At 36.7% G+C, this 27,501-nt stretch overlaps 1 protein-coding gene and 1 long non-coding RNA gene across 11 annotated transcripts in view; one reads left to right on the top strand and one right to left on the bottom strand.

Moving 5' to 3' along the window:
• Positions 1-23,766, bottom strand: part of IMPG1 (interphotoreceptor matrix proteoglycan 1) — a 71,506-nt gene extending 47,740 nt beyond the window's left edge. For all 6 annotated transcript variants that reach the window (XM_042017149.1, XM_042017146.1, XM_042017147.1 and 3 more), the window contains exons 1-8: positions 23,564-23,766; positions 10,060-10,293; positions 7,048-7,214; positions 6,812-6,840; positions 4,384-4,451; positions 3,268-3,344; positions 2,066-2,212; positions 731-789 (exon numbers count right to left, since the gene is read on the bottom strand). In XM_042017149.1, the coding sequence (XP_041873083.1) occupies positions 731-789; positions 2,066-2,212; positions 3,268-3,344; positions 4,384-4,451; positions 6,812-6,840; positions 7,048-7,214; positions 10,060-10,293; positions 23,564-23,630 (848 nt within the window). In that variant the 5' untranslated portion in view covers positions 23,631-23,766. The remainder of the gene's footprint in view (positions 1-730; positions 790-2,065; positions 2,213-3,267; positions 3,345-4,383; positions 4,452-6,811; positions 6,841-7,047; positions 7,215-10,059; positions 10,294-23,563) is intronic.
• LOC121659229 overlaps positions 15,753-27,501 on the top strand; it is an 86,306-nt gene continuing 74,557 nt past the window's right edge. For 4 of the 5 annotated variants that reach the window (XR_006014220.1, XR_006014215.1, XR_006014218.1 and 1 more), the window contains exons 1-4: positions 15,753-16,013; positions 16,355-16,528; positions 23,760-24,116; positions 26,203-26,249. This is a non-coding gene — a long non-coding RNA (uncharacterized LOC121659229). The remainder of the gene's footprint in view (positions 16,014-16,354; positions 16,529-23,759; positions 24,117-26,202; positions 26,250-27,501) is intronic. The other variant, XR_006014219.1, reaches the window with a different exon arrangement.

Here is a 27,501-nt window from a genome sequence, read left to right on the forward strand (position 1 = left end):
AAGTACTGAATGTTCCTGATGCTGTGCCGTAAGACCACATAAATTTGTCTTTTCCCCTGCTCTTTATTCCTTTTGGCATAGTTTCTTACTACTACTTATTTGTTTTTCATTTGATTCTTTATGCAATGTGCTACCCCTCCCCTACAGATTCTCCATTGAAAAAGCACACAAGAGCTTGTATTAATAGTAAACACATGAGGAAGATAAAACGAAACAAATGGCAAGACAGAACACAAATTCACTGAAAAAGTGAAACTTTTAAAATTTTTTAAAAGACGTGAGAAACAACTACTGAAAAAGTTTTATATGTGTGAACATGTGTCCTCGTGCAACCCTCTCTTGCCAAGGCACCTTCACTGTGACTTATGAAGGGCATGGGGTCCACACACAAAAAAGTTGTCACCTAAATAATCATGCTACTAACTCTCTTTATCTTGTCATTTTAAAAAGTCCTTAATACAGGGTTGTTAACAAACAATTCAAAGAATTTATTGAATCCTTCAAGCTTCAGGGAATCAAAGCTACTTTACTAAGTAATTCAAAACCTCATAGTCTCGCTTGGGATGTGTTTGCACTTTTCATATTGTCTCTATGATATTCCCATAAAATTGTTTTCTGTTTACAGCAATACACACCCCACTCTTCTACAGGTCTCTTCATTTTTGAGGACAAGAGGGAAGAAGAGAACCCTAGGAGCCAACAAAGAAGACAACCCCATTTTCTTACTTACTTGAATCCTAACACACGGATTTCTTTGAATCCTGGAAGTTTCTCAAATATTTTTCTCATCTAGAAAACCATTAAAAAAATAATTCAGCATAAGATCTATGACTAAAATCAATCACAAGTTGACTACCTAGACAATATTTTTCATATTTCAGAAAGATCTTTAGGGAAAAAGTCTCAACTGCCCTCTTTTGGGTATCATAATTGCTCAGCTTAAACACAATATTTGCTTTGCATATACCTGTTGTATTGCCTGTTAACAGGCAAAATGAAGCACAAAATATTGCTTTTCTTAGTAATTAATAATGCAAACAAATGATAATCTATTTCATAACAGAGCAAGTAAAACAACATGAATCAAATATTTTTCTCATTTTCAGCAGTCTAGGTTCATGAATAATTTTGTGATTCAAGTCACCTGTAAATTGTTAATTATTTAGAAATATTAAGCAACTGCAGATGGGTTTAGATTATTTGACAAATCATTTAGGAATTAAACAGTTTTAACTGTCTTGTACAAACAGAATAACAATACATTTTTAATTCTAATGTTAACAATAGTACAATTACATGGTTTTGAATAGAAGAGGCATTATGTGTGCAGTAAACCATGTCTGCAGGCACTTCTGTTTGAGGGTAATACTGAAAATCTTCAGAGAAACCATTTTTTTGTCATCTCTGTCAATGCATCCTTCACCATTTTTTGACACATATCTGGAACTGGACCAGGAAAGTGAAATAGCTTCCACTAAAGAATGCTCATGAAACTGATGAGAGGCTTTAGTTAACTTTGCTAAGAAAACCTTTTGGGAACCCCAAGGCATTAACTGCTATCAGTTAAACTGATAGCTGAACATTTAGTTAATATTATTAATTATATGAAAACACCACAGATGTTCCAATTCTTACGTAAACTATGGTAATGCATAATGAATGTAAGTCCTTTGAAGAATAATTCAGACAACAGTAGCTAATTATTTTTAACATTTATATTACATTTTTCATTAGGTTTATTGTAGAAATTAAATTATGACAAAGTGCTGTCCATGAATTCCTGATTAAGTCTGAACAATATTCTTAAAGTTATTCTGTTCATCAGTTATCTGAGGCTTCTACTGCTGTCAAAGATGTTGGCTTGTTAGCTTGGTGGCTGAACAGATGGCTTAAATGAGGGGAAAACTGATACTACACGCGGAGGAAAGGTGAAGGTCTGAGAAAACAGGAATGACCTGTTTAAAGGGAGGGCAGTAGATTCTATTTCGTGGTGAAGGTAATTTCATAGTATGAATCTCAGTCAAGGTACAAAGTCAACATTTTTGCATTCACTAAGCCTCCCTACCTGTAGCTGAAATTTGGCAGCTAGCTGTTGGTACTCTGGGGAATTGGGATTACTGAGTTCAGCTGTGTACTCCTGATCAGTGAGAGTGACACTGAATTCCACCATTTGCTCCACAGGCAGTTCAGGGACTGCATTTGTTCCCAGCTCCTGGAAAAGAAATGGCAAGGACAAAAAGTGAAGAAATAAAACTAAGTGATTTTTTCCCCCTCCACAATTCAGTATTTAATAGGTAGAAATGTTCCCTTTTAAGCCCATCCCCAAAATAACTTTCTGAACTATATTCCACAAAAGGTGAAAGTTCCAAGACATATCTGTTGGCTTAATTCCTCTTTCTTTGCAAACAAGTTTCTATTACTGTAACTTGAGAGTTGCCTTTGATGTGCATAAATGAAAATGAAGAGAATCAAGCCTTGCACAGAGACTGTTACTAAGTCTTAGTTCCATTGTCATAAAGTGACTTAGCTCTTTCATGTTCAGAGGTTTGCATTTGTTTTTTTCTCATAACAGAATAGAATTATCCCTACCCATGATACATCTTCCTTATGGAGTTGATGTTACTGCTATTAAAAGTTTTCCTTTTTTTGTTTGCTGTTTCCCTACAGTATTTGTAGCTTTTCCCTCCACTGTGAGGCCACACATCTCTGCTGAGACCATAGCAGCCAGAACAGGGAAAACAACAGCCCCTCCCAGCACCCCACCCCTCTCTCAGAGGTATCTTTCACAGCAGGTGCTGTTAATGTGTAGAGGGGCAGTCTCTAATGCTCTACTGCATGGCTGCACTGAGCAGATAGCACTGGAGAGCCTTCTGACAGCTGGTTGGTTAGAAAAAGGCAAGGAAGGCCCAGTCCTATCTCCTGTGTTGTGGAAAGCCCAGCAGGTATGCTTTTTTTGGCATTATTTAATGAAGAACAACGTTACAAAAAGGTGCAAAGTGGGCAACAGGCCCCTCCTTAAAAGAATGAAAACTACCTAAAAGCTGGTTGCCATGCTTTTGTACTTTCTACTACATGCTCAAGAAGCATCATGCCCTACTCCAGTATACAACAGATGCTTATAAACCCCTTTAGTCCTGCCAGCTGAAACAGAGGGGAGCACTCGTGCTTTGTATGCACTGTTTATAAGGTTTCTCCCTCTCTCCTGCTAGCTGAGCTCAAAAGGAAAAGGTGAGTGAAAAAGTGGGTAGGAACACAGACTGCCCTCACCTTCACAGGAGTCTTCGTGTCATTGAAAATTTCATTGAGCAATGTGCCATTAGGTGAGAGGGGTGTGCGAGGAGAACCTGTGGGGGGATGGAAAGAAAAGTCAGGAAAGAAAGGTTTGCATATCAAAAGGCCTCCCCTTGGTGTGTTGGTCAGGTGTCAGCTCACTGGAGCAGCTTTCCTTCGGGAGGGTGTGTTTGAGCACAAGCCTGTGCCAGTGCAAGGTGGCCATGACTCAGGGTGTGGGTAAATCTGCTGTGTTTTATACAATAGACAGCCTTTCTTCCAGGCCAAACATTAGTGGTGTGGCATGTGTGTGACTGAAGGCAAAAATGGCACTGACTATGCATCAATGAAATTGTGTGAGTTAATAATATTTGATCATTTCCTGTCATACCACATCACATATCACCAAGTGTCTAAGCTTAATTTTGCCAGTTGAGATCTTTGTCTCTCTGACAGCCCCTTTTCTTTAGGGTCAATTTAAAGTAACAAGAGACACTGTTTTCCACCTAGAGGCAAAATTGCCATGCTGGAAGTCCTTACCAATAAGATTCTGTAATATTTGGCCCTCATAAGAATATATATTCAGGATGGTTTCTCCTTGAACCAAAATGATCATATTTACAGATTTTTGTGACTGAGTGAATTGCTAATATTATTTTAAAGAACAGTAGTATACAACGGGGTTGGTAGGTCTAATTGTAATAATCTGATCAATTTACTGTCAATTTATTGTCTATTATCACTCTGACTTTTTAGCTTGTCAGTCTTTATTTGCTTTGCTTGCTTGTTTTGGTTAACAAAATGCAGCAGCTGACATACTGAATGGTATTTTATAAATGAAGAAAAATTAACCCCATATTATCTAAGTTTGAAACTAGGAAAACATATACATTTGAAGACAAACTTTGAATGCAACATTTGAGTAGCAAATATGTTGAAAAGAGATAAAAAATTTCTTCTCAAAGATTGTTTTGCTAAAACATTTTCACTCCACTGAACTTGTCATGCTTCTACAACAATCACTAAATTGTAGCCTTATAAGACATAAGAATCATTTGCCTTAGCAATTTTTTATTTAATAGGCAGACACACAACAAGCAGATTTGATTTTACCTGTGGAAATAGAGGGAATTTCTTCCACCTTTTTGCCTCCTGTTTTCTCTGCTGATATTTCATCTTTCCTATCAATCAAATAGAAATGAGTGATTTAATTATCAGCATATTGTACTGGCAATGACAAAAGTGTAAAAAACCAAAACAATATAGAAATGACCCCTATACGAAGTGTAGTTTAAATGAGAGAAGTTATCGCTAATAGAATGTTTTGTGACCTGTGGAAAAGTCAGGAATCTGCTCATGAGGTTTTGTGACAGATTGCATCAATGCCACCAGAGGGGTGGGATCACAGAGATTAAATCAATGCACTGCATCTGTTTTTTTTTTTTTTTACTCCTTGAAGTCAATGAAGGGTTGACCCCTGTGTAAAATGGAAGCAAGACTTCTTGTACATCATCTAAATCAACCTTTGTCTCCTTTGCTATTTCTCATCCTATCAAGGTAGTTAAGTGAGAGCTTTGGGATTCTTCTAATTTTAGGGCCAATGGACATTTCAGGTTCTAGGTGTGTTTCATATGGTGTGGTGTGAGAAAATAGTGGGTGGGGTTATTTTTCAGTTGTCAGCCTGCATTATAATACCATAAGGATGCCTCCAAATAATGATAGTATCAAATCGGATTCCTGAATCCAGATTATTTTGAGATGCAGAAATGTTAATGTTTGCTTCTGGATGTAATATTCATGGGTTAATGCCTACCATGACCCCCAAGGAAGACAGCTAAAAACTCAAGTAAGAATATGGGGGGTATGATGTATCACAGGATTTGGTTTTGTTGATAATTATTTTCTGTTTTGAGTTTTACAGTCTTGTGGTGATGAATACATTTTTAATAGCTACTGTTATCTTGCCTGAAAATCAGCAATAATATCTATCTGTAAGTACATTTTAAAATAAATAGGTATGTTAAAGATTCTTCTACTTGGAATGGAAATTATTCTATAGCCTTGAAACCAAATTGTTATTAATTTGTAGCTTTTGGGAAAATTTAGGTTCTTAGAAAAGAATCGTCTAAGAGACATTTTGAGAGTTTTCTGTCATGAATTTGGGGAGTGAAGTATAATTCCTCAAATTTTCTACAGTGCATACAGATGGAGTATTTGTGAAACTGGTATGAGTGAAAGAACTAAGGGCACTGCAAGTGTGTAGTGTGGTGTTCACTGAGACAGCATAAATCTTGTATCATAGACAGAACAGGTGTCTGAGCTGCTTCTCTATACAGGAACAACCTAGATGTTTAACAACATAAATAAAGAACATGAATGACAACTGATTTACCACATCCTCTGGATATCTTTTGTGATGAGAATTAATGTATTTGTAATGTTTTCACAATGTTAACTAGTTACGTGTTGTATCTATAATTGGAGACTGATTTCTCTACATGACAGCTATAGAAGATACAAAATATTTCCTAAGCCACACAGTAGTAAAGATGAAGTCCAACCATGCATAATCAATGCTGTCTATATTTCCAGCTAAAATACAATCAATTTCATAGAATTTATTTCACCTTCTGAATTGTGTCTAGGGAAAACAGTACTGTTCACAAAGAACCTAAGAACTCTGAGATCAGTCACTTCACTTAATGCCTTGCTGCCACTGCTTGCAATAGGATGAATGAGAAGACCTCCCTTTGAACTTACAGGGGAGTTTAATTAGGGCCTACATTATTAAAAATATGTCAGATCTCCCATGTGAGAATAAATTAAGATACATAAGACCTCTGTGATCATGAGACACTGTAACCTATGAATGGAAAAGATCATTTGCCTGAAAATCAGAGAAAACTGAAGGAAAAAACCAATATATCAATCAGAACTTGGGGACTATGATTTGTCTGGCTGCACTATAGTATTTATATACAGAACAACAGAGTTAAGTATGGTAGCTTTAATCCTGCCATTCTCAGACTTCCGAGCATTGCTAGGAGCATATTTTTCCAAGGAGTTTATAGAATAAAGTATCACGTTAGTTAACACCGTCATGATGTACAAAAAAATACAGGAGAAATCTAAAGTGAAGGTATAGAGTTTTCATGTTACTGTTTAATGTAGCCTCTCAGCTAAACTTTTATTAAGATCTCTGGCTTTCCTTTTGAGAATTAGAGCAACTTTTGTCACATTCCCAATCAACACCAGTCTAATGCAAAGCCATGTCTCTGTCAGGGTTTCATGCTCACATTAATCTTAGAAAACGTTCAGTGGTGTCTTGAAATGAACAGGTAACTCAGACATTTGGCTGCATCTATTATTTGTAATTCAATTACTGTGTCCTATGATACATCCAGTATACACATCTCTCACAGCACACACCAAATACGCCACAGCGCTATCTGAATATCTGCTCACATCCACACGCATCTACATGTATCTTTTCAAAGAAGGCAGTAACATCAAGTGGCAAGGTTCTACTTGGGCTACTTACCTTTCCTGGAAGGTTCTATGTTTTACTCGCTGCAAAAAGATTAAGAAAAACAGCATTTTACTAGTGGGTGTATCCAACCATTGAGCCTGTTAGCTCTTTTGTTTACTATAATTTTATGTTTTTCTTCTAAGACATGCCCCCTCCTTTTCCTGAGCAATACTTTGCCCTTAAATATGCAGGTGGGGAGGGACTTGGAAGTCTCTCCCACTTTCTAAACAAATGTCAATAATCCTTACCCGTTGAATTATTTCCAGGTGCTCTTGGGAATTGCTGAAGTTTTTGCCAATGTCGAATATGCAAAAGGTTTCCCTCTGGCAGGCAGTAACCCAGTTCTGATATTCAGAAGTATCGGGAATCCGATCCAGAAAAATACGAAAGGCTTCCCACACAGCTTCCTGGCAGACTGAGTAAGAAGAAAGGGGTTGGGGATGGATGCTTTGTACCAAATAGTAAACTTGAAAGCCTTTTAAAAGTGGTTTGGCATTTACACATTCATCAGTCAAGATGAAGGAACACACTTCTTCAAAATGTTGTTTAAAAATGCTTTTAGAGAAGGGGATTTTCAAACTTATTAGAAAAACCATTTTAACCAAAACTTGCTAGTAATTTAAAAGCTGTTGCCTTTAGCACTTTACTGTGCAAAGCTCATTACTGTGAGATGGGACATTTATTTTCAGTACTTGATACTTACTTTGGCTTAGAGTGAGTTCATTATCTGCATTATCTAAAATATCGGCGTTTCTGAAATTAGTGCAGTCAGTTTCTCTAAGTATACTCTAAACTTGCTGTAGGGGTGTACTCACCTAGCTGTGTTAGGGCCCCTCAATAATACCTCAGGAACGACCTGCCCTCCCAGTAGAGCAGCTGCATGTGGAGCAGATGTGGTCAGGTTATTAAAAAGGAACAGGCTGTCTTTTGAAGAGATGAATTAATTACGAACTAGAAATTAAAGCTACTTTCTACCTCTTTTTTCTTGCAACTCTCTGGTATTTGTTTTTCTGAGCAGTAACTGCTGAATAAAGATACACCATCTGATGATAAGTAATCCAGTTACCAGATAAATGTGACACATGACCAGTTGAGGAGGCATTGTAGTGTGTTCTCCCAGTTTGCCCCACATAGGGGACTATCCTCATGGTGACCTAAGCTGTGATGTGTTAGTTCAGAGTTGGTATAGGGTCACGGTAGGCTCAAGTATCCAACAGCAACTGTCTGAGCTCCTTTATCTGAGCTTTTTTGTGTTGTGTGCTCATCCCTGGAAGCAGAGAATACATATATATGTAAAAAAGAATAAAATTGTCTAAATTTTCTTAACAGAAAAATTCTCTAGAAGACTGATATGATCCACAGTGCAATTAGAGTTACAAATGTGTTGTGGGACTTGGAGCTGGGGAGGTCATCTCCTAGGCTTTAGACGCAGAAAAGAACAGACCTGAAAGTATATCTCCAAAACAAAATGAAGGTAAGATTTGTCCCACAGATGGGTACAGGCTCTAAGGCTCCAGCACAGCAACCAGATTACCTTTTCATGAAGGATGGTACTGTGGTTACAGATTCAAGGATGATGCTTGAATTTTCACATTTTCAAGTGTCCATTTTTTTTTCATTTATCGGTTTCATCAGATAAATTTACATGCTCAACTGGGAGGGCAGAAGTCTTTATCAGAAGTTCTGATCTTTCCTTGAAGGAAAATTTTTTGACGTTTTGATGAAGAATGTTGTAATGGAAAACATGTAATTGTTCAAGGGAGCAGAAACACCTTATTATGAATGAGTGTGCAAATTATTCAGATGCAGAGGCATGTTTTGTTGCTTGCTTTTTGGGAAGTACTCCAGTTTCAGTTGAAGAACTGGATGACAACTGCTTAGAAAATTTTGTAAGTGTAGGACACTGCTGGGAAAAAGGAGTATGAGTTTAAAGCTTCTTGCACTACAAGACTTATAGTGTCCAATATCCCAGCTGTTGTGCTGCTCTCCAAAAAGCTGGGTAGTACTGTCATATTCAGTTTTTTAAATGAAAGGGTCATAGTTTCAGGTTTTTGAGTTCAGGTTAATGATACCTGTCTGTTTCAGGATAGCTTGTTTTCAGCCCAATCTGGGATATAACCAGGGAGTTTCAGGGACTTGCAGGATTAATTTCTATTTAAGAAATGCTTTTTGGGTCAGCCTCTTTGATGCATTTCAGATTTCTGTTTAATGCCCATTGGATGTTGCAATGGATACCAAATATTTTTATATCTATGGGAATAGCTACAGACTTTAGTGGAGTTCTCCCATGCTGCCTATAGCAAGTGGCCGCTGGAGTAAAATTTTTGCAGCTCTACATCCAGGTCTCATTTCAGAGGGAACTAGTTGGTTCCCTGAAAGAGAGCTGAGGAGCAGCCAGGTTACACAGATGAATGTGGATGGTTGGTGCCTGATAAAGGAAAAAATAGATAAGCAAAGGTGATTTAGGGAGTAGATGTTGCCTTAGATACTTGCATCCCAGAAATGATGACTAGGTTTTAGAATTAGCTTTGGACCGTCTCGCTGCAGTGCAAATACATGCATTATTGTAATATCAAATGGAAAAGCTCCATAATGAAAGATTGGGAGGGGTAGAGAAAGGAAGAGACGAAATTGAACCAAAAATTGGAATGCTAACTCTATAGGCTTTCTACAGGCAACGGAAGTAAAAAAAAAGAGCGGGGAAAGGACTGACCTAGTTGAGAAAGTCTTATTTTTAAAATGTCTCAAATATTTCTTATGCCCTAAGTGTTTTTCATGACCTGCTGGCAATTATCTCAGTGTTTATTAGGTACAAACACTGCCACAGACTTAATATAACTACAGATACACCAACATATTTGTGCAATGACCATTTAATAATTCCATTACTTGTCTTACACTGGTGCTATTAATTCTGAGTAGCAATGATGGTACCTACTCTTTTGAGAAAGGTGGTACTTCTTTCAATACTAATGCAAGCACAATTTTTTCTTCATGTTCAGCCATGCTAGAACACTGTGCAATTACTCTGAGTTCATTAGTCCTTTGAGTGCATTGTTTTATTTTCTTCTGGTCACTGTCTATCTTGAACACTGCTGATGCACATGTACCATTTGATTATCTATGTAAAAATAAGGCATAAAGTCAATAGCATATACACTGCCTAAAGGTGAAGAACAAGATTCTGGAAAATTACTGTGTTTCCTCAACTAAAGGAAAGACTTTGAAGGAGGAAGTACATACTACAATAATCATCTTACCTCTTAATCTATAGTAAGCTTGGTGACTGGCTAAAATCTGCTTCACTGATTCTTGTGGGCAAACTTTCACACCAGTTGAGAAAAAGGATGACCTCTTTGTTCGGTGTTTTGCCATGTCAAATATCCGCCTTATGGTTGATATCTTGGACCGCTTTGTCGTTTTTTCTGTTTTGTCTGACCCTGAGGTGACTGCAAGATGTTTGGCTTCAGCACTGTTTATTTTATTAGGAATTTCTGTAAAAAATTAAAAATAAGAATGTACATAAACACACTTTGCCTATGCAGTAAGTATCCAATGCAAGTTCAAGTCTGGAAAATGGGCATGACCTTGAGAATTCTTTTTGTTGTGGTGTCAATGAACTGGGTGAATTATTGGGCTGAGGAGAAGCGGCCTGTGACCACATGGGGGAACTGAAGCTCAAGTGACTTGGTAACTAATTCCCTTGTATTTCAACACGTGACCCCAGGACACACAGGGTAAAAGTTTCAGAAGCTCTAAATCCCGTTTCAAAAGTGACTTTGGATTAGATCCACAAAAGACACTTAAGTGCTTGAACTTCGTGCTACAGCATCTCATTTGTGAGCATATTGCCCTGTAGGGAAATTTACAGTACAGTGATAAGTAATGTGAACACTAGCAGATAAGTAAAATGAGAAATAGTTGTACCTTAAATTTTTAAAATCTTATCTTTCCTTTGGGCTTCAAGGGACATCTTCCTTTAAATCAGGTTTATAATCTTGAAGCTATCCCAAGAACTAAACCCTGAAACTTTCAAAAGTTGAGCAGGAGTTTTGCTGCCTTTGGGAAAAGAAAGACCTGTTTCAGTCTCTCTTTTACTCTACAGTGCACTCCTCTGTCCTTCCCTCACATAAACTGAAGTATTAACCAGAACAGACTATGATTGTTTGCTTGCAACTGGATGATAGGTGTTGTGAATGCTCTGGCATCTTATTTCAATAAATCTTTAAATATTCCTGGCAAAGTGGAACAGCTACAGTAGAAAAAAGTGAAATCAGTGACTAGGAATTGAAGACATAGGATTAAATTTTACTTACGAAGCTATTCAATTTTGAAAAATGGAAAAGCTTCTAGGCTGTCAAAATAACCTCAAGCATAGGAACACCCATCACAAAAATTCAGGACCCATCTGGTTCCACTTCCTAAGTATTTCTGTTGTAGTATTACATGACATAGCAGCTAAATTTAATGTAAAAAGCTTAATGGTAAAAATAGCATGTAAACGACACATTTAAATGAGCTGAAATGCAGCCTTTTGCAGGATCATGTGACAGGGCAATGAGTATCTTTTAGATTATCTTCCAAAATTTTATATACTTGTTAATAAAGATGTTAAAGCAAATTTGGAAGTACCCATTTTGGTTGCCTTTTCATACATTTGATACAGTAATTACAGATGAAAAATAAAGAAAATGATAAGCAGAATAGAAGACAATTTAAAGAATTAAAAAACTTTAAGCAAAGTATGTGTGTTCCTGAATCCTGATGAATCAAATAAAAAAATTACTTTGAAAAATGGTTTAAAAGCTTCTAATGGAAAAATAAAGGGGAATAACAGGGTTAAAAAAGAAAGAGTTCAGTAGGAGTAACAGTATCAAAAAAAAAAAAGAGTAAAAAATGATCAGTTTGCTGGAGAAAGAAGAAATGTCATGCTGCATATAACAAACACTAATTATCCTATTCTTAGGCAAATCAAGAGAAAATAAGGAAGGTTAAAACCACTTTATCTTGACACTTTGGAATTGTGTTAATTAAATGTTTAAAGAAAAGTGGGCAGATAAATGAAAAGAGAAAAATAATTGAAAAACATACTTTTATAAAAAGAAGAGCATGTGAAATGAAGAATGGGGAATGTTCTTCCATGTGTGTCAGCAGTCACATATATGCATGTCTATCTGTATATGTCTCAGTTCTTATTTAATTTCCAAATGAACATTCAATGTTTACTGTGTAGAAACCATAGTAGTAACATCTATATTTTGAGGGAGGTGCTACTCTGATATGGAAAAAGTTGACTGCTTGATTGTGATGAATATTGTCTGAGAGAAAGGAAGTTATAAAACAAAGGCAATAGGTGATTGTTATTACTTTTTAACATGTGCCAGAGACAGTGACCTGCAGACCTATAACTGTGTAATTGTTGCAAGGTAATTTAAAATGATGATGCAGTCATATGATGTTTGACATTAAATGACATGGAAGTAATATTTCCACATTAATGTCGGGTCACAAACCATAAACTGCATAAAAGGAATTTCCCCTGTGAAAACATGGCGTTGGGTTCAACAGAAACCACAAGTGGCCAAACTGAATCAGTTGAGACATAGAGCTATTTGAATGTTGTATGGGATGAGAGAAGAAGATCCAATGCCACTGAAATCTCAAAGCAGATTCATGAAATCCTCTCAAAGAGAGAATCAAAAATCCACATGGAAAGTAGCCAGTTGTAAGTCTATTACCTTTTACAAGGTGTATTAACTGTGCTCGACCAGCTGCACAGGCAGCCTGACCAACTGGGGCAGAGGATTTTGTCACTAAGCTCTTTGATAGCTTTTGTATGAAGCAGAGGCCTTTCTTGAAGGATTTTCTTCTTCTCCAGGATTTACCTCTAAGTCTTTAACATGAATTAAGAATTATACTATTCATAAAACCAACAAAGGAGATTCTTCTCAAATGATTGTTGTAATGATTTCAAAGTCTCCATGTTAGGGCCCCTATTTGGCCTTTTCATTCTGAGAAAGTGACCAGCTCTTTTCTGCTTTCAGTTTGCTGCACTATTCTGCCACCCTATTTAGGGTGGGTGTAAATTCTTTTTCTTTTCATTCTTTCCCTTCAATGCTCTTTTTTTTTTTTCTTCTTTCTTTTTTTTTTTTTTGAGGAATCTGTTTCTAAAGTGTATCTATTATGATAGGTTTAATTTAATTTGTATCTTGTGGTTAGTAAATTTCTCTTACTAGAATAACCTTTATTATCATAATTCTTTGAAATCACTTTTTTACTAAACTTAAGAAAATTTTAGTTGGAGAAAGCATCAGCCTTTGTCTCCACATGATTGTCCAATATTAATTTCCCAATATTTGCTGATTGTGAATGGAAGAAAACTTGCCTTCTGGTATAAACATTTCCTCATAATTCTTCAGATCTCCGTTTTCCCCTGCATCATAGAAATTCTGAACTGAGAAATTTTTACGTAAGCCTCACAGGTGTTTCAGCCATATACTTTACTAAAATATGCCTCCATCTACACCTTTTCAGCTGCTTTGATTTCAGTTTCCTGGGTTGAAAAAAAGAAATCAAAAAGATACACACTATTATGGAATCGAATCCATATATATTAGCTGATCCTTTTTCTTTATATTATGCAACATAGTAATCGAATAAGCTGGAGTGATGCAAATTCTACAGGTACATAATTTGCTCATGTAAGTAATCCCAATAACACTAGGCTGATTAACTTTTCTTGAAATAAGTAATTCCTGTAATTTTTCCTAGTTATTTTTTCTGATACAAATGCATGCAATTAAAATATTTACTGTTTACCATAAATATACCCTGCCCAATTGGAATTTTTCTTATTTAATCCTGCTGTTTGACAGATGTGACTGTTTCAGTTTTATTTTTAAAAGGTTTAAGTTTTTTAGGGTTTTCTGATAGTTCTAGAGCAGGGCAGATAACTGTAGAAGTTTGATAACACTTTACTTCAGCTAATCTCCAAGATGCCTTAAACAATTGTCTAACTCTCCTTTATTCTCACATGAAAGAATCTATACCATGTCCAAATTTTCCAGGTGACATACTTGAGGAAAAATATTGAGGTAGTTTAACCAAAATTATCTACAGAGTCACTGTCAGCTGTCACTAAATTCTGGAGTTCCTGACCTCTAGTCCTGAACTTAGACAAATATAACAAAATTTTTTTCAAAACACCATAAAGCAATTTTCAAAATAGGATACAGCAATCTAATTCATATGGGATCTAATCAAAGTGCTTTGGTATCCATACCAGTCTCTCAAGTGCACAGTACTGTTCTTCAGGTTTTGGTTTCAGGCAGATAAATGGCATTCATTTCACATATTAAAAATCTGAATTCTTGAAATTAGGCCAGGCCTCTCCTCTGTGTCTCTTGAGACCTGCATTATCACATTTATACCCTAACTAAAATTACAAGGCAGGAGGAACAAATTTCAAAAGTTCCTATGTGTTCTTAATAATCTGCATGTCGAAAAGGGAAAAGTACATCGTTATTGAAATGGATTCTAGAGAAAAAGAGTTTAAAGTTATTCTGATAATTGGTCAGCTTTGGTTTTTTTTAAATTTGCTTTTATAAACATAGGAGCAAGAGGGTCTTATTCATACCTTTTTGTGTAAATGAAGTGGATGTTTCTCTATATAACTTTATTAATTTCTCTCTGTTGATAGTACTAGTTTTGGAAGGCCTCAAATTTTGGAGTTGGTAGTTTGGGTTTTTTTCATCGCTGTAGATGATCTCTGGATATGAACATTTATCTACAGCATTATTTTGCCAGTAAACGTTTATTTTTATTTGACTGGAGAAAATTTAGATGCTATTGAATACGAAGAGAAGAATTTAAAATACGGTAACTAAAGATTTTATAGCAAAATTTGAGGTGACAAAATTGTTGAAGTCTGAATAGTTTACCATTAAAATCATCAAAAGGTTTCAAATGTGTGAAAAAGCAGATTAGTCTGAAAAATCAGTGGATGTTCTTAGGATAGAGAAGAATGCTTGATTGATAAATGAGACATATTGCCCACAGAATAAAATAATAATTAAAAGACAAGGCTTATGTAAGGGGAAATGCTGAAATACAATGAGGAAAGCTTATCAAGAAGGTTAATTTGGCAAAGATCCCATAAACATATTGCAGTTAAATTTATAGTGGGGCAACTTTTTGTTGCTAATTGAGCCAGTAACAAAAGCACAGCTGACTAGTCCTGAAAAGTTGATCCTGAGATCTCTTAGTGGGCTGATCCATGGAAACACCAGATGGAGGACAGAAAGTACAAAGAGAGGTAATAGTCTGGGCTCTTTCCCTAGAGGCACTCTCCTCCATTCATGGCAGTAGTGAGGATCCCACATTTTAATGGTGCTTGCCAGTGACAGGGTGCCCATGACATGTCCTCTCTTTATTCCTTTTAAAATCTTTTTTTTCCATGGCGTATTTCCTCAGGTCACTGTCATGGGAAGAATCTAGCTGGATTTGAAGGGGCTTAGATGAGCAGGGACAGACTAAAATACGGCATGGCTTTATCACCAAATGCTTTCTGCATCTTGTGTGCAGCAATCTCTATCTTCCCATGCAGATGTGAAAGTGGAGGCCCTTTCCTTGTACTCTTGCTGATGTTCAGGGCTGCTTTGCCAGTGCTTTGTCAGACACTGCAACTTTGACTGTGTTTACATTGCATTTCCAAGTTTGTTTTCACAACTATAAAGGCTCACAGTTTCAAAAATTCAGTGTGGAATTCCATACTAGAAAAATTAGTACTAATATTTAATCTACTCAGGTCTAGTCTGAGAGCTCAATGCCCTTCAACCCAAGGTTGTGTGGCTTGCTTGAACTTATCTTCACGTCCGATATGTTATTGAGCTGTTTTCAATGTACACAGTGAAAGAACTTTGAAAGGAAAGGCTCAGCCACGATGGTTGTTACATTCTGGTGGGCGTTATCTGAGCTCTGACTGGGGTAGCTGAGACACAGCAGGGAACTCACTTGGGATCTCACTCCTTCACGTTTAGTGCACTTAGCCAGTGAACTGCTGAGTAAGAGGCCAGTATCCACTACTGTGGGGAAGTTTTGCTGAAAGATAAGCAGCTGACATTGATGCTTAGCTTCAGTAGAAGAGGACTTGTGGCCAGAGGAGAATGCTTCTGTTTCCAAAAGAGGAAAGAGGGCTAAGACATATTTATTAAAAGTGAGTAATTTTAATTTCTCAGAATGAATATGGACAATGATGAGCTTGGTAATTCCTGTTTGATATGTTGGCTTTGTGAATGCCGGTCTTAAATGTGACTAAACAGTAACATTGCCTGTGGAATGAGGCCTGGATCTCTAAATGTGGCAATTGTGTATCTATGGGGGGCAAGTCCAGGCCTCCAGTTTGGAAGATCCTGTGTCCAGCTGCCTAAAGTTCATTCGTGAACTTCCTGTACGAGTGCCACAAAGATGATGGCTAACACTCAGCACTATAGAACCCTTCCTGTACCTACTAATATCTTGTATTATGCAAGACTCAGCATCACATTTACATTTTAGGGAGGTGCCAGGCTCTGCTTGTGCAGTGGAGACTTTATACTGAAGACAAAATATGCGTGATCCCTGTATCTCTTGCTTGGATTCAGCATGACAAAACATCACGTTCACATATTTACAAGCTGCATTCAAGCTCTCTATGACACAGGAGAGGAGTTCCAGGCTTCTGCTTAAAAGGTAAGTTCTGTAATTTTCAACCTTTTAAAGACTATGTTAGTTTTTAAAATTAGATCTATAGCAAGGGATTTTTCTTCTTGAGAATTCAGGAAAATGGTGGGTTTTCATAAATCTTGCTTCTTATCAGAAACACATGATGATGTTTAAATGTTTATGAAAGGTGAAGAATCTGGTTTCTGTTGACACAGTCCTCTAATAAGGTAAGACTCCCATGAATCTTTGTGATACATTCCTATTGTAATCCTTATGTTGAAAATACTAAATGTTTAGTTATAATGAAACAACCTACACCTCAGAACATGTATGGAGATAAATCTGAAGAAGAATGTGATAAATTCTGAAATATATAACAATGACATTAGTAAATGTGCAAATTTTAATAAAAGGTCCAAACCTTTTTGTTTTAATGGTTTTATGTTCAAAGCTAGGAGATGGCATTAGGTAATGGTTCTTTTTCAGAATGTTGATTTAGCCAAAGATCATGGGTGCCATCAACCAATGTGCTCTTGGATTTCAGTAAGTGTGAAGAATTTAATTTCTGCAAGTAGGTAACACTGGGAAGCTAAAATAGATATCAGAATCCCTCAGCTGTTCCCCTCCTCCTCTGCTCATACATATCTGTGTGGTTTTCTGTGCCAAGTGGAGAAATACAATTGATAACCAACTTCAGGAAGAATCTTGTTTGTTGACTGTGAATTTGGAGCAATTTTTATGGAATTTATATGTAGGCCTTATAACAGACAAACATAGTTTTTTCTCCCTCTCTAGAGGAGATAATTTAGTAACTTCTTTGAATTATACTAATTATACAATTAATGGGAAAATAATTGTAGCGAATTATCTACCTATTATAGATGAGAACAGAAAGCATAACATGCAACTGGTAAGATTTTCCTGCTTTTGTGAATATAATTGTCATATAGTAATGATGAAGCCACATTCACAATAAATGCTGTCTGTACACACCACAAATATTGAACATGCTGAAATCTTAGAGTCAACATGATTTTGACACATTTTCTTGCAACCTGAAAAAAACATAGTAAGAAACTCATGTTTTCACAGATGTAATAGGTCCCGTTAAATGTAGAAATTTTTACATTCTCTTTCAGACAGAAAGGTGAAAATTGTTATTCATCAACTCTGCTTCTGGAATTCATAAAAACTTCTGCTGCTGGAATTCATAAAAAACATCAAAGGCCATCTATGGTTTTGTTGCTAATTTGTGGATCTTGTAACAGTCTGCTTAAAGTCCAGAACCTGGACTAGAAACAGCACTGAAGAATGACTGGTTTTAATGCTCGTGTATGATGCAAGTACCTATTTGTATTTCTTTGGCCATCTTAGAAGCATTTGACCTGAAAGGTTGTTCTATTAATTGATATGGATATGATATCAAAAGATGTAAGAAAATGACTTAAATGTTTGAGTAGTTCTTGGAGGGGTGCTGTGCTGGTTTGGCTAAATTTAGAAATATATCCTCTGAGAGAAGGCAGGTTACAAACCACCCCTCCCCCACCAGGTTTGGGACAAATAAATTTTCCTTGAAGGAAAGTGAAAGAGATAAAAACTATTTATTTAACAAACACACGGGAAAAGGAAAGTAATGCTAAATACTAAAATCTCTCGCTGTGGAGAAAAAACCTGGGAAAGTGTCAGAGTCCTCCCTTTGGTCTCCTCCGAGCTGGGGCTTGGCCCAGGGCCAGGCCCTCTGTGCCCGGTGGAAAGTCCTCCCGATGTGCTCTGAGGTTGAAGCAGTCCAGTAGAAAAGGGAGAAAATCCGAAATTCCAGGGAAGGAAAAAAAAGTTCAACTCTCAGTCTCTCTTCGGAGAAAAGGAAACTGAAAAACTGGCCAAAAGCTGACTGGAAAGCAGCAAGCCGGGTGCTTCCTCCCTCCCCTGCCACAGCTGGAAAAAAAGTCTCTATCTCTGTGTGACCTTGAACAAGCTGCAAACTGCTTTGGGAAAGTTGTGCTCAGTTTTTCTTTCCCCCTCTCAGGCTCAGTTTAAAGGCATAGAAAGGCACAAAAACTAATTTCTGGGCATAGGGCAGCGATATGGGATACACATCATAAAGTCACCCCAAGACATATGCATCCAGTCTGAAGCGATAAAACACTCAGTTGAGCACCTCTGCTCTTAATTTTCTGATTAGTCATTCTCAAGAGGTACAGCCATTCCCTCAGAAAGTCAATGAGACAGCATAAGTTCAAGTTCCAGTGATGCTTTGCCATACCTGTCAACATTTCAACAGTTTTGATGGTATAAGTCAAAGAGTTGCAGTCCAGAATGGGTTTATTGAGGTAACTGTATTCACATATGATAGCAACTAGAATGTCTGGTATATCAAAAGGTGCCAGAAGCCCCAGTGTTATCTCTTTACTTCAGCTTGTGTAAGTGGAACTGGTTGATTTTCCTCACAGTTTAGGGTCACTCATTCTGCAGTACAATCTACAGTCTCTGGCTAATTGGCTGAAACACATTTTGACACAGCGTGACTTGCACTTAACCTTACTTAACTTAGTTATGTATCAAGCTGCATAGACCAAGTTTGGTTTGGAGGACACCTAATCCAATTCTTGATCTAAGCATGACAACTTATTCATTTAGTTTTGAGGGAGAAGAGGAAAGGGAAAATAACTTGAATAGAAATGTCTTCACTTTGTGCCATCATCATGAAATCACAAAATTAAAGATGAGTGATCACTGTTCCCTGCCTGAAACTGCTGGGGTTTCTATGATCTCTGCTGAGTCATATGTATGAAAGGTATACCTGCAACACAGCCATTAAAACTGGTATTTCAGGTAACAGGGTTACCAAGATCGTCAACATGAAATTGGGTAAAGTCTGAGGGAGGTATTGGAACATTTGAGTGGCCAGTCAGAAGGTAATTTTGGCTCTGCACTGAAGCAGAAATTTAAAAGCCAGAACCTCATCAATGAAAAGACAAGCATGATGACCTAAGCACAATTAGTTATGTAGCTGTGAGTCTGGGCCCTTCTGATTTGCCAATGTCTGTGTAACCAGGCAGATGCTCTGAGAATCGGCCCAGAAAACTCTGCTGCTGTCCTGGTGTATGAGTGCAATGCTTCTTACAAGCCAGGACTTCAGTTTCTGTGTCACACCGCAGGTCCTCATGCCTTTGTGAAATGAGGACGATAGTGTTCTCTGTCAGAGCAGGTATTTGGGAAAGGTAAAACTGGTGGTGTGCTTGCATACAATGATAAGGCAGGCTACAATTACGTAAGGGTATATGAACACCCCTACACTGTGGCAGGTGTCAGGGTACTCCCAGATGATTGTTAATCTTATGTTTTCTGGACGGGTTACTGTTCTGAAGTCTCTGTTCAGTAAATAGCAACTGACAGTGACTAAATGCCAGCAGACATGTATATGAAAGCAGATAGATATTTCTTTCTTTTTGAGAAGTGTGTTATTCAATATCACACATTCCAAAGGGGAAGAAATTGAAACACAGTTGGGCTTACAAAGTACAAACCTCATGGAATGTACAGGATAGTGCACCTAATTCCTGATTAACATGGAAGAATTATGTGACAGAGGATGATCAGAAGACTAATTTTAGTCCCAAAGGGATTAGACTGAGGTAAAAAAGGAAGGAAAACATATTTAAAATATTTTAAAGCATCAAAATGCAGTAGAATGCATACAGAATTTTCCTTTGGGGAAGAAAAACTGTCTTCTGGAAAGAAAACACCATATTTACAATATCTAATGGGTGTTGGCCATGCCAGTGCACTGCTCAAACCACAAATTTTCCAAAATTAGCTGAGAAATGAACATGAAGAATCTGGATTTCTAGTAGGTTAAGACTCCAAGTTATTTTACTGTAGCCTGTAAATTAATGTCCTGCAGAAGGAGAAAACTGTTGATTATTAATAATGATCACCTTGTCCACAGGTGTTTTCTGAGGAAAATCCCACATATCTTGCTGTTCATTCACATGCAGTTCACTAATCCCTCTGGCACGGGTGGGACTATTTCTGGAATGAATCTTTAAGATTCAGTGACAATGGTCTAGTATTTATATTAAAGTTTGGCTTTTAGCCGGAAAATAGAAAAGATCAAACCCCATATGTAGTACATTTGTTTGAGAAGGGAGAGAAAAAAGGAAAAGGCTTACTTTTCATAGTTTTATAAGCCCAAACAGGAAAGCCAACTTTAACATTGTAATTCTTATTTTATGGATGACAGTAGAAGATAATATCACTGCAAAAAGCAGATATCTCTTGTTTTCTTTCTCTGTTTGGAACTTCATATTCTTTGATTTTTCTTTTCCTTTGGCACAAATTTGCTTAATTTTTTCTTTTTTTTTTGAGGGCAATTATAGTAATGAAGATCTGAAACATTTATTGCTGAATTAGAACAGCCTAGCGGGAAGGGGAAAGACAAAATGAATTAAAATGATTTCACAGAGCACACAAAAAGCCTTTGTATCCTGAGGAATGGCTGAGTAAATAGCGGATATTTGCTTGCTGAATAAAAAATGCCACAAAACAGCCTTAAACGCACTCTGGCTCCCCTATGTTCCCAGTATCAAGTGCTAGGATGTACCCAGCATCCAGGCATAGTTTTGAGAGTTCAAAGCTCCTCTGCATTTTGGTATTTAGTCTGTCTGTTCAGTAGTTTACTATTCAGATGTTGTGCATGGATTCTTTGCTGCCACAAAGTTTTGATCCCTCGAACTTTCCCTTTCCATTGCTAGAGACAGTTTATGTCAGGACAGTGGCAAAATTATGGCCAAAGGTAAACACTGCAACTCTAAAGTGTTTATTTTGCTCCCTACAGTTTCCTGTTTGTTTACTGTGGAACTGGAGGTGCTCCTGGAGAGCCTCCAAATGGCTGGGAGAAGGACTCTTTTGGTCCTTAAATAGGGACAAGGAGGAAGGACCAAAAAAAACTTTACTAAGCAAGCTCCATATTTCTTAACCTACTTTTTGTTAAATATAAATGTGAGAAAATAAAGAATTTGAATTTTAGTTTTTCTTTTTCATTAGGAAAAAAATCAACTGACTAACTCTGTCAATATTTTGCAATTATCTCTATTTTTTTGTTAAAGATGGGGCTATTTTATATCTTAGTCTCTTATTGCCTAGTCTGTCACAGTTTACATGTACTGCAAATTTGAATGACCATAGGGGTCTCAAAACACCTGTGCTAGGAGCACTAAGGAGTGATTCATGTGAGTATTCAGACTACTGGGAGAGCCCATATACTTTTGAAAAATATTTTCTGACCCTAATGCTAAGTCATAGAAGCATCTCTGCTCTGAAAAAGAAGTTTCTTAACACAAGCATTAAGTGTTTTGAGATCTGTGTGCATATATTTGAAATAACATAGTTTAAAAATATTATGTATGGCATGACTAAATGTCAATAAAAAGTTAGTATTATACACTTATGCATACAACATGTACTTTATAGAACTGGTGGCAAGGAATATTTCTAGTTATTCAGTATTCCTCTCTGTCAAGATAGCCCCCCATCATTTTGCTGGTCTGTTATGGAAAATGTATCGTCACATGCAATCACAGTTTGCAATAGGTGAAACTATGTGACACCACTTTCACCACTATTGCTTTCTAAGTTGGAATTATAAATAGGGGCTGCAATGTCACCATCAAGCATGCGTGAATTGCCTGGAATTCATTCTGTCTCTTTCCATCACAGAATATGCAACTTAAATGCAAGAGCAATGCATCTTGATAAAACTTGTTTTCTTGTCAGACATGAAGTATCATCATTCTCTCTCTTTTTTTTTTTTAGTTTCGTTTAATCACTAATGATATTTCCGAAATATCATTAGTGATTAAATGAAACTACTTGCATAGAATAAAAAGTAAAGTTAAAGAGCCGCAAAACATAATTCTAGTGTTAACTAATGCAGTATACTTTCCCAAGGATTTTTTCAGTACTTTAATTGTCCGCTAGAGAAGACTTACATAATTTAACTGAAATACAAGAACTGTGTCCTGTATTTCTGTATTTCTTTAAGAAAAGCAGGAATTTCTTAAAAAAAACCCGAAAGTGTAAATAAAACTTTCCAAACAGTATTGACAGCAGACTATATTTCATACTGTCTCCCTAAAAATATTTAGATAACACTGGGGAGACTTCTCTTTTATAATTTTGCATTCTTTGCATTTAATTAACAGGTCTGACATAAAAATAGAAGGTTGTTGACTTCGGCACACATAGCAGTTGTAATGTTAGCTTTTAATTCAATTATACAAATATCAAAGCATAGATGGGAAAGTTAATGAGAAACCTCCTCCAAAATTAAATACATTCCCCAAAGCTCTAAATATATTGAATATGGGAATAACCAGGGAAAATCACATCACCATATTTTCTTTTTTGTTGTTGAAGTAGCTTTAAAATTGTTGTGAACTTTTAAATGTTTTTAAATAGTGCAATAGTTAGCTGATGTATTAAGTACAGAGCAGTTGCCTGTATTTCTATTTTCTTGCAAATAATTTTATAGTTATTATTACAGTAATCCTTACCAGTATTGCCATTTCTTGTCTATTTGACGGTACAATGTATTCCTCCAGAATCTCTCTATCTAGAAGTTTTTGAAGTTGTTTTTAATAACGAGAATAACTGTCTTCACTAGTAAATGTGGAGATACACTTTGCTACTTTCTCTTCATTTCAGGGATAAAAGACCAACCATGTCAAAACTTAGATGATCTTTCACCCTTTTTTCACTTTCCATGTATTCGTTTTAGAAATAATATTTTTTCATAACAGAACATATACAGGTAAAATGGAGCTAAATAGCATCTCTTACAGATACTGTAAAACCTGCAAAACACACATGAGAAATAAAATCAATGTTTTCTTTTTCAGCTTTATAGCAGTATCAGTAACCGTAGTGTGTCTAGTTGAATTGTCAAAACACCACATTCTAAACAAAAAATTCTGTAACGTGAAAGCCCTTGATCTTGCAAATATTTTGTTTCTCAACATATGCAATATAAAATTCATCTAAATCTTTAATATAGGAACTTACCTCTGCTTCCCTGAACTTGGAGAGCAAGGCAAATGATCAAAAATATTAATCCAGTTTTCAAATGCATGCTGTCTATTGATCATTCAGTTTTCAAGACCAGTCATGCAGGAAATGAGAATATTTTGGTCAAGTAGAAGAATTCTGTTTTCTTAGAGAACAAAAATCCCCAAAGGTCTTTTTTGTTATTAATTTTCAGGTGTCTCCAGCCTTGGACTGCATTGAATTGCAACTAGGCAGAGTGCAACAGGTGCCAGAAGGCAAGAGCTGGGTGAACCCCTCCAACGTCCACACTTCTAGCCTGGGGAACTGGAGTGGTAAGACAAGAGTGACGAAGTTTTAAAAAAGAGCAGTGTCTGTTTCTGGAATAATCTGTTTATCTGCTGCTCAGACATAATCCCTCTTACAGTCCAGCTGGAAGAGCTTTCTTCATCTTATTAACCTTCTGGAGCAGCATCTGTCAACCCCAGAAGACTTCAACAATACCATGATAAACAACAGAAGTTTCTTCTAGTTCCCATTGCCTTCAAACATTGATCCTTTGGGTATTCTGGAGGTATGGCATGTGAGAGCTAATTGTGCTGTTTCCAAACCAGGGATCGTAAACCTCAGGGAACTTCCTTAAGATAACTTTTTCCTGAAAGAACGTACAATGCTCAACTCTTCCACTGCCTATGTCGTGCAATCCTCTCTCCCTTCTTGTACCACAAGGTTGCTGTTGCAATGTTCCTGTCAAAGCAGTGATGGTGATGTTCTCTGACAGTGGTGAAGTGATGACTCAGCAGTGAATTGCAGCAGTGTTCAGGGCTGGCACAATCTGATGCCAAACTGTGACTGGGGCAGGGAAAGTGCTGTATGGTGGGAGGAAAAGAGAAAGTGATGAGAAATGCTGTTTCAAGCACACAGCTCTAACTAGGCCAAGAATTGGCAGTCAGTGAATACACTGTTCAAACAGCTCTGCTCCAATTTCCCAGATAACTATTCCAGTTACATATTGGCAAGGGTAAATGTTCCATACTTACCCTTTTATTTTCCAATACCTTTTTTACTGTTGCATTACACCTGAAAATGCTAGCAGGTAGGAATTTCTACTGGGCTCTCCCCCTTAAAAATTTTTGTCCAAGTGCTTTAACATAAGAAGTATCTAGACTGGCAGCAAGAATCTGTAAGCACGTTACTTTAAGAACAACCTTCATTTGAACCCAATCAGTATTCTATTTTTACTTAGGATTTAAACAATGGTAACCTCCCTCCCTTTCCAAGATTGCCTGATTTTAGCTACTCAGACCAGCTACTGTGGAGACTAGGCTGTGACCAGACAAGATCTGCTTTTTTTTTTTGTGTATTACCTTTCATGCACATTGTTTTATTGTTCCAAAAAAACAAATTAAGAGTACCTTGCCAGCAGCACAATGCAAAACAACAGTAGAGATGATTAGGACTTCTACTGAAGAAAACTTTATTATATAAGGATCATTCTTTAGCAGTACCAATATTTGTTTTTACATGTTTTACATATAATAATCATATTGTATATAGTGTAATCATACCTGTGTGAACCAGGTAAGCTTTAGCAAACACTTTTATTTGAAAGATGAAGCTCGCCCCATATGTTACCTTATTTTTAGTTACTTCAACTTTTAATCTGCAACAGTTGGAAGCAAAGAGAATTTTTCTCAGGGTGGTGCAACCTGCCATTTGTGGTGTCATCTGAGAGTGTGGAATTGGTGACAGTCAGATTATTTCCTCAGAGCACTCTGGATACCAAACTCCACATGGAATTTGATAGGAATGTGATCCTTTAATTTCATCAGGAACCTAATTTGTCAGACTACATTTTGAAAATGTGCAATAAAGAAATTTACTTAATTACTCTAGAAACTGTTTAGTGTAGCCTGGGCTAGGAATCAGAAATACTATATCAAAGCTTTCATATAAAGATGTATTTTTGAGCCATTTACATGCTGGAGAATGCAGACATTTAATAACAAATTCTTATCTTTCAGAGATAGAAGAACAAGAACAATCCTAAAATATGACATTGTTTTTAGTGTCAAGATATGACTTAAGGAAAAGATTGAACTCTATAGGTAAACTGTGATTAAAAATTTGTAGGGCAGGAGTTTGCATACTTGGAGATTATGCTTAAATCATTAATATTTCAAGCTGTTTTCTGCTAAGGCAGTGTCTTCTATGTAGTTCCATTTAATTAAGAAATTTTGTAACTAACCTTGATAACTGCCACAGGGAAGCAAACAAGAATGATAAACACTCATTAAAACTAAAGCAATATTATCTAGGGACCACTCCATCTCTAAGTACTTCAGAGTTTAATTATAGGTCACTGTTAATTAATCTAGAACTGTTTCTTCTAGTTGGTTTGCTGTCAACAATAATTATATATTGCTAAAAAGGTGATTAAAAAAATTCTACTGAAATTCAATAGTGCCTTACAAATATACTACCAAGACATTGGAAGGGCAAAACTGGATGCTAAAATATCCATTCACCCAGGATAAGTGCTTACAAATGGGTTAAATTAGACTCGTTACTGGTCATCTGAGTGCATTGCTGCATGTACCTAGAATAATCACACTGATATGCTGTGTAAATACACCTAAAGCTGTTTCCTTTGTTTGCAGAAAAATGGCAATTGAGGCCTTCAAGGACTCCATTTAGAAGACCTTTGGTAAGTCTGGGGCTCTAGACACTGTCACGTAAAGATGGCCTGGAGGTTGTTATGCACAGTCCTGAATTTTAGGTACCCTACCTGGGTATGTAATACAGGGTGCCAGCTAACTCATATTACTGAAAATTGAAGTTGTATTTTATACCATCAGCCAGAGTCTATACCATCTCCGTTCAACTTCAGGTTGTAGTTTCCCTGAGTAATTTCTCTATTGGTCTAGCTAACTCTTTTCCTTAAAATTTCCACACTGCATTTACCTGAGAGGTGTTTCTCACCCTGGGGAAGGGGAGATACAAAATTTTGAAGTACTTTTTAAATAGCCTCAAGACTTTCTCCGGTGTTCATTATTTCCATAAGAACCAAATAGATACTTAGCAGCCAACATACACTGGGCACAGCTTCGGGCTTCTGATTAAAAGTGAGGAAACCTGGGTTCTTCAGGTCCTTTCTCTGCTGTTGAATTTGGCCAAATCAAGCTGCATCTCAGCCTCCTGATCTGTAAATGGGAGGGAGGGATGACCCTGGGGGAGATAGAAAAGATTCTATAGGAGCAAACAAGATGATACACGCTAAGAAAGAATGGCTTTTCTCCCCCTTTCTCATGCACTAAAATGTAGATAAAATATTTCACAGATGACTATTTTGTGTTTTAAAAATGTATTTTTAGATATTCTGGTTTCATATTTTAGATATGAAAGTTAGGCATAAGCAGTAGCCCTGCACTGGATTAAAGACTTTGCCACAAATGTCTTTTTGCTCTCTGAGTTTTTCCAGTTCAGCAGTAATTTGTACTTTGCCCTCTACCGCTGCCCAGCCACCATGTTTGGGTTTTTTTCTTACTGACCTAATACAAGATTTACATTTATCCTATAAATTAAAAAAAAATTTAAAAATTAAGAAAAAAAATAAAAGAAAGAGAAACCTGTATCTCTCAGGTCAGATATATATAGATATATCTATATATCTAGATATATAGATATATATATATATATATTACTGTTTTGGCTTTTTAAATTATATTTCATTAACAATCCCTAATAGCAGGGAGCAAATATGATCATATCAGGAAAGGTCAGTTTGAAACTATGCAAAATAGTTTCTTCCTGAAAGAACAGATCAGTGTCCAGACATCATGCTTGAAATCGTTCTCTTGTTTTTCAAACCAATTGTTCTTTAAACTTATTCCTTCCAAAAACTGAACTCACTTGATATATCCTGGAAAAGTGCCATACAACTTTGCTGATGGCCACAG

The sequence above is a fragment of the Corvus kubaryi genome, unplaced genomic scaffold (genome assembly GCF_017639235.1).
Source record: "Corvus kubaryi isolate FWS band 111438036 unplaced genomic scaffold, C.kubaryi_AGA036_p1.0 split3-73, whole genome shotgun sequence".
NCBI classification, from domain to species: domain Eukaryota; kingdom Metazoa; phylum Chordata; class Aves; order Passeriformes; family Corvidae; genus Corvus; species Corvus kubaryi.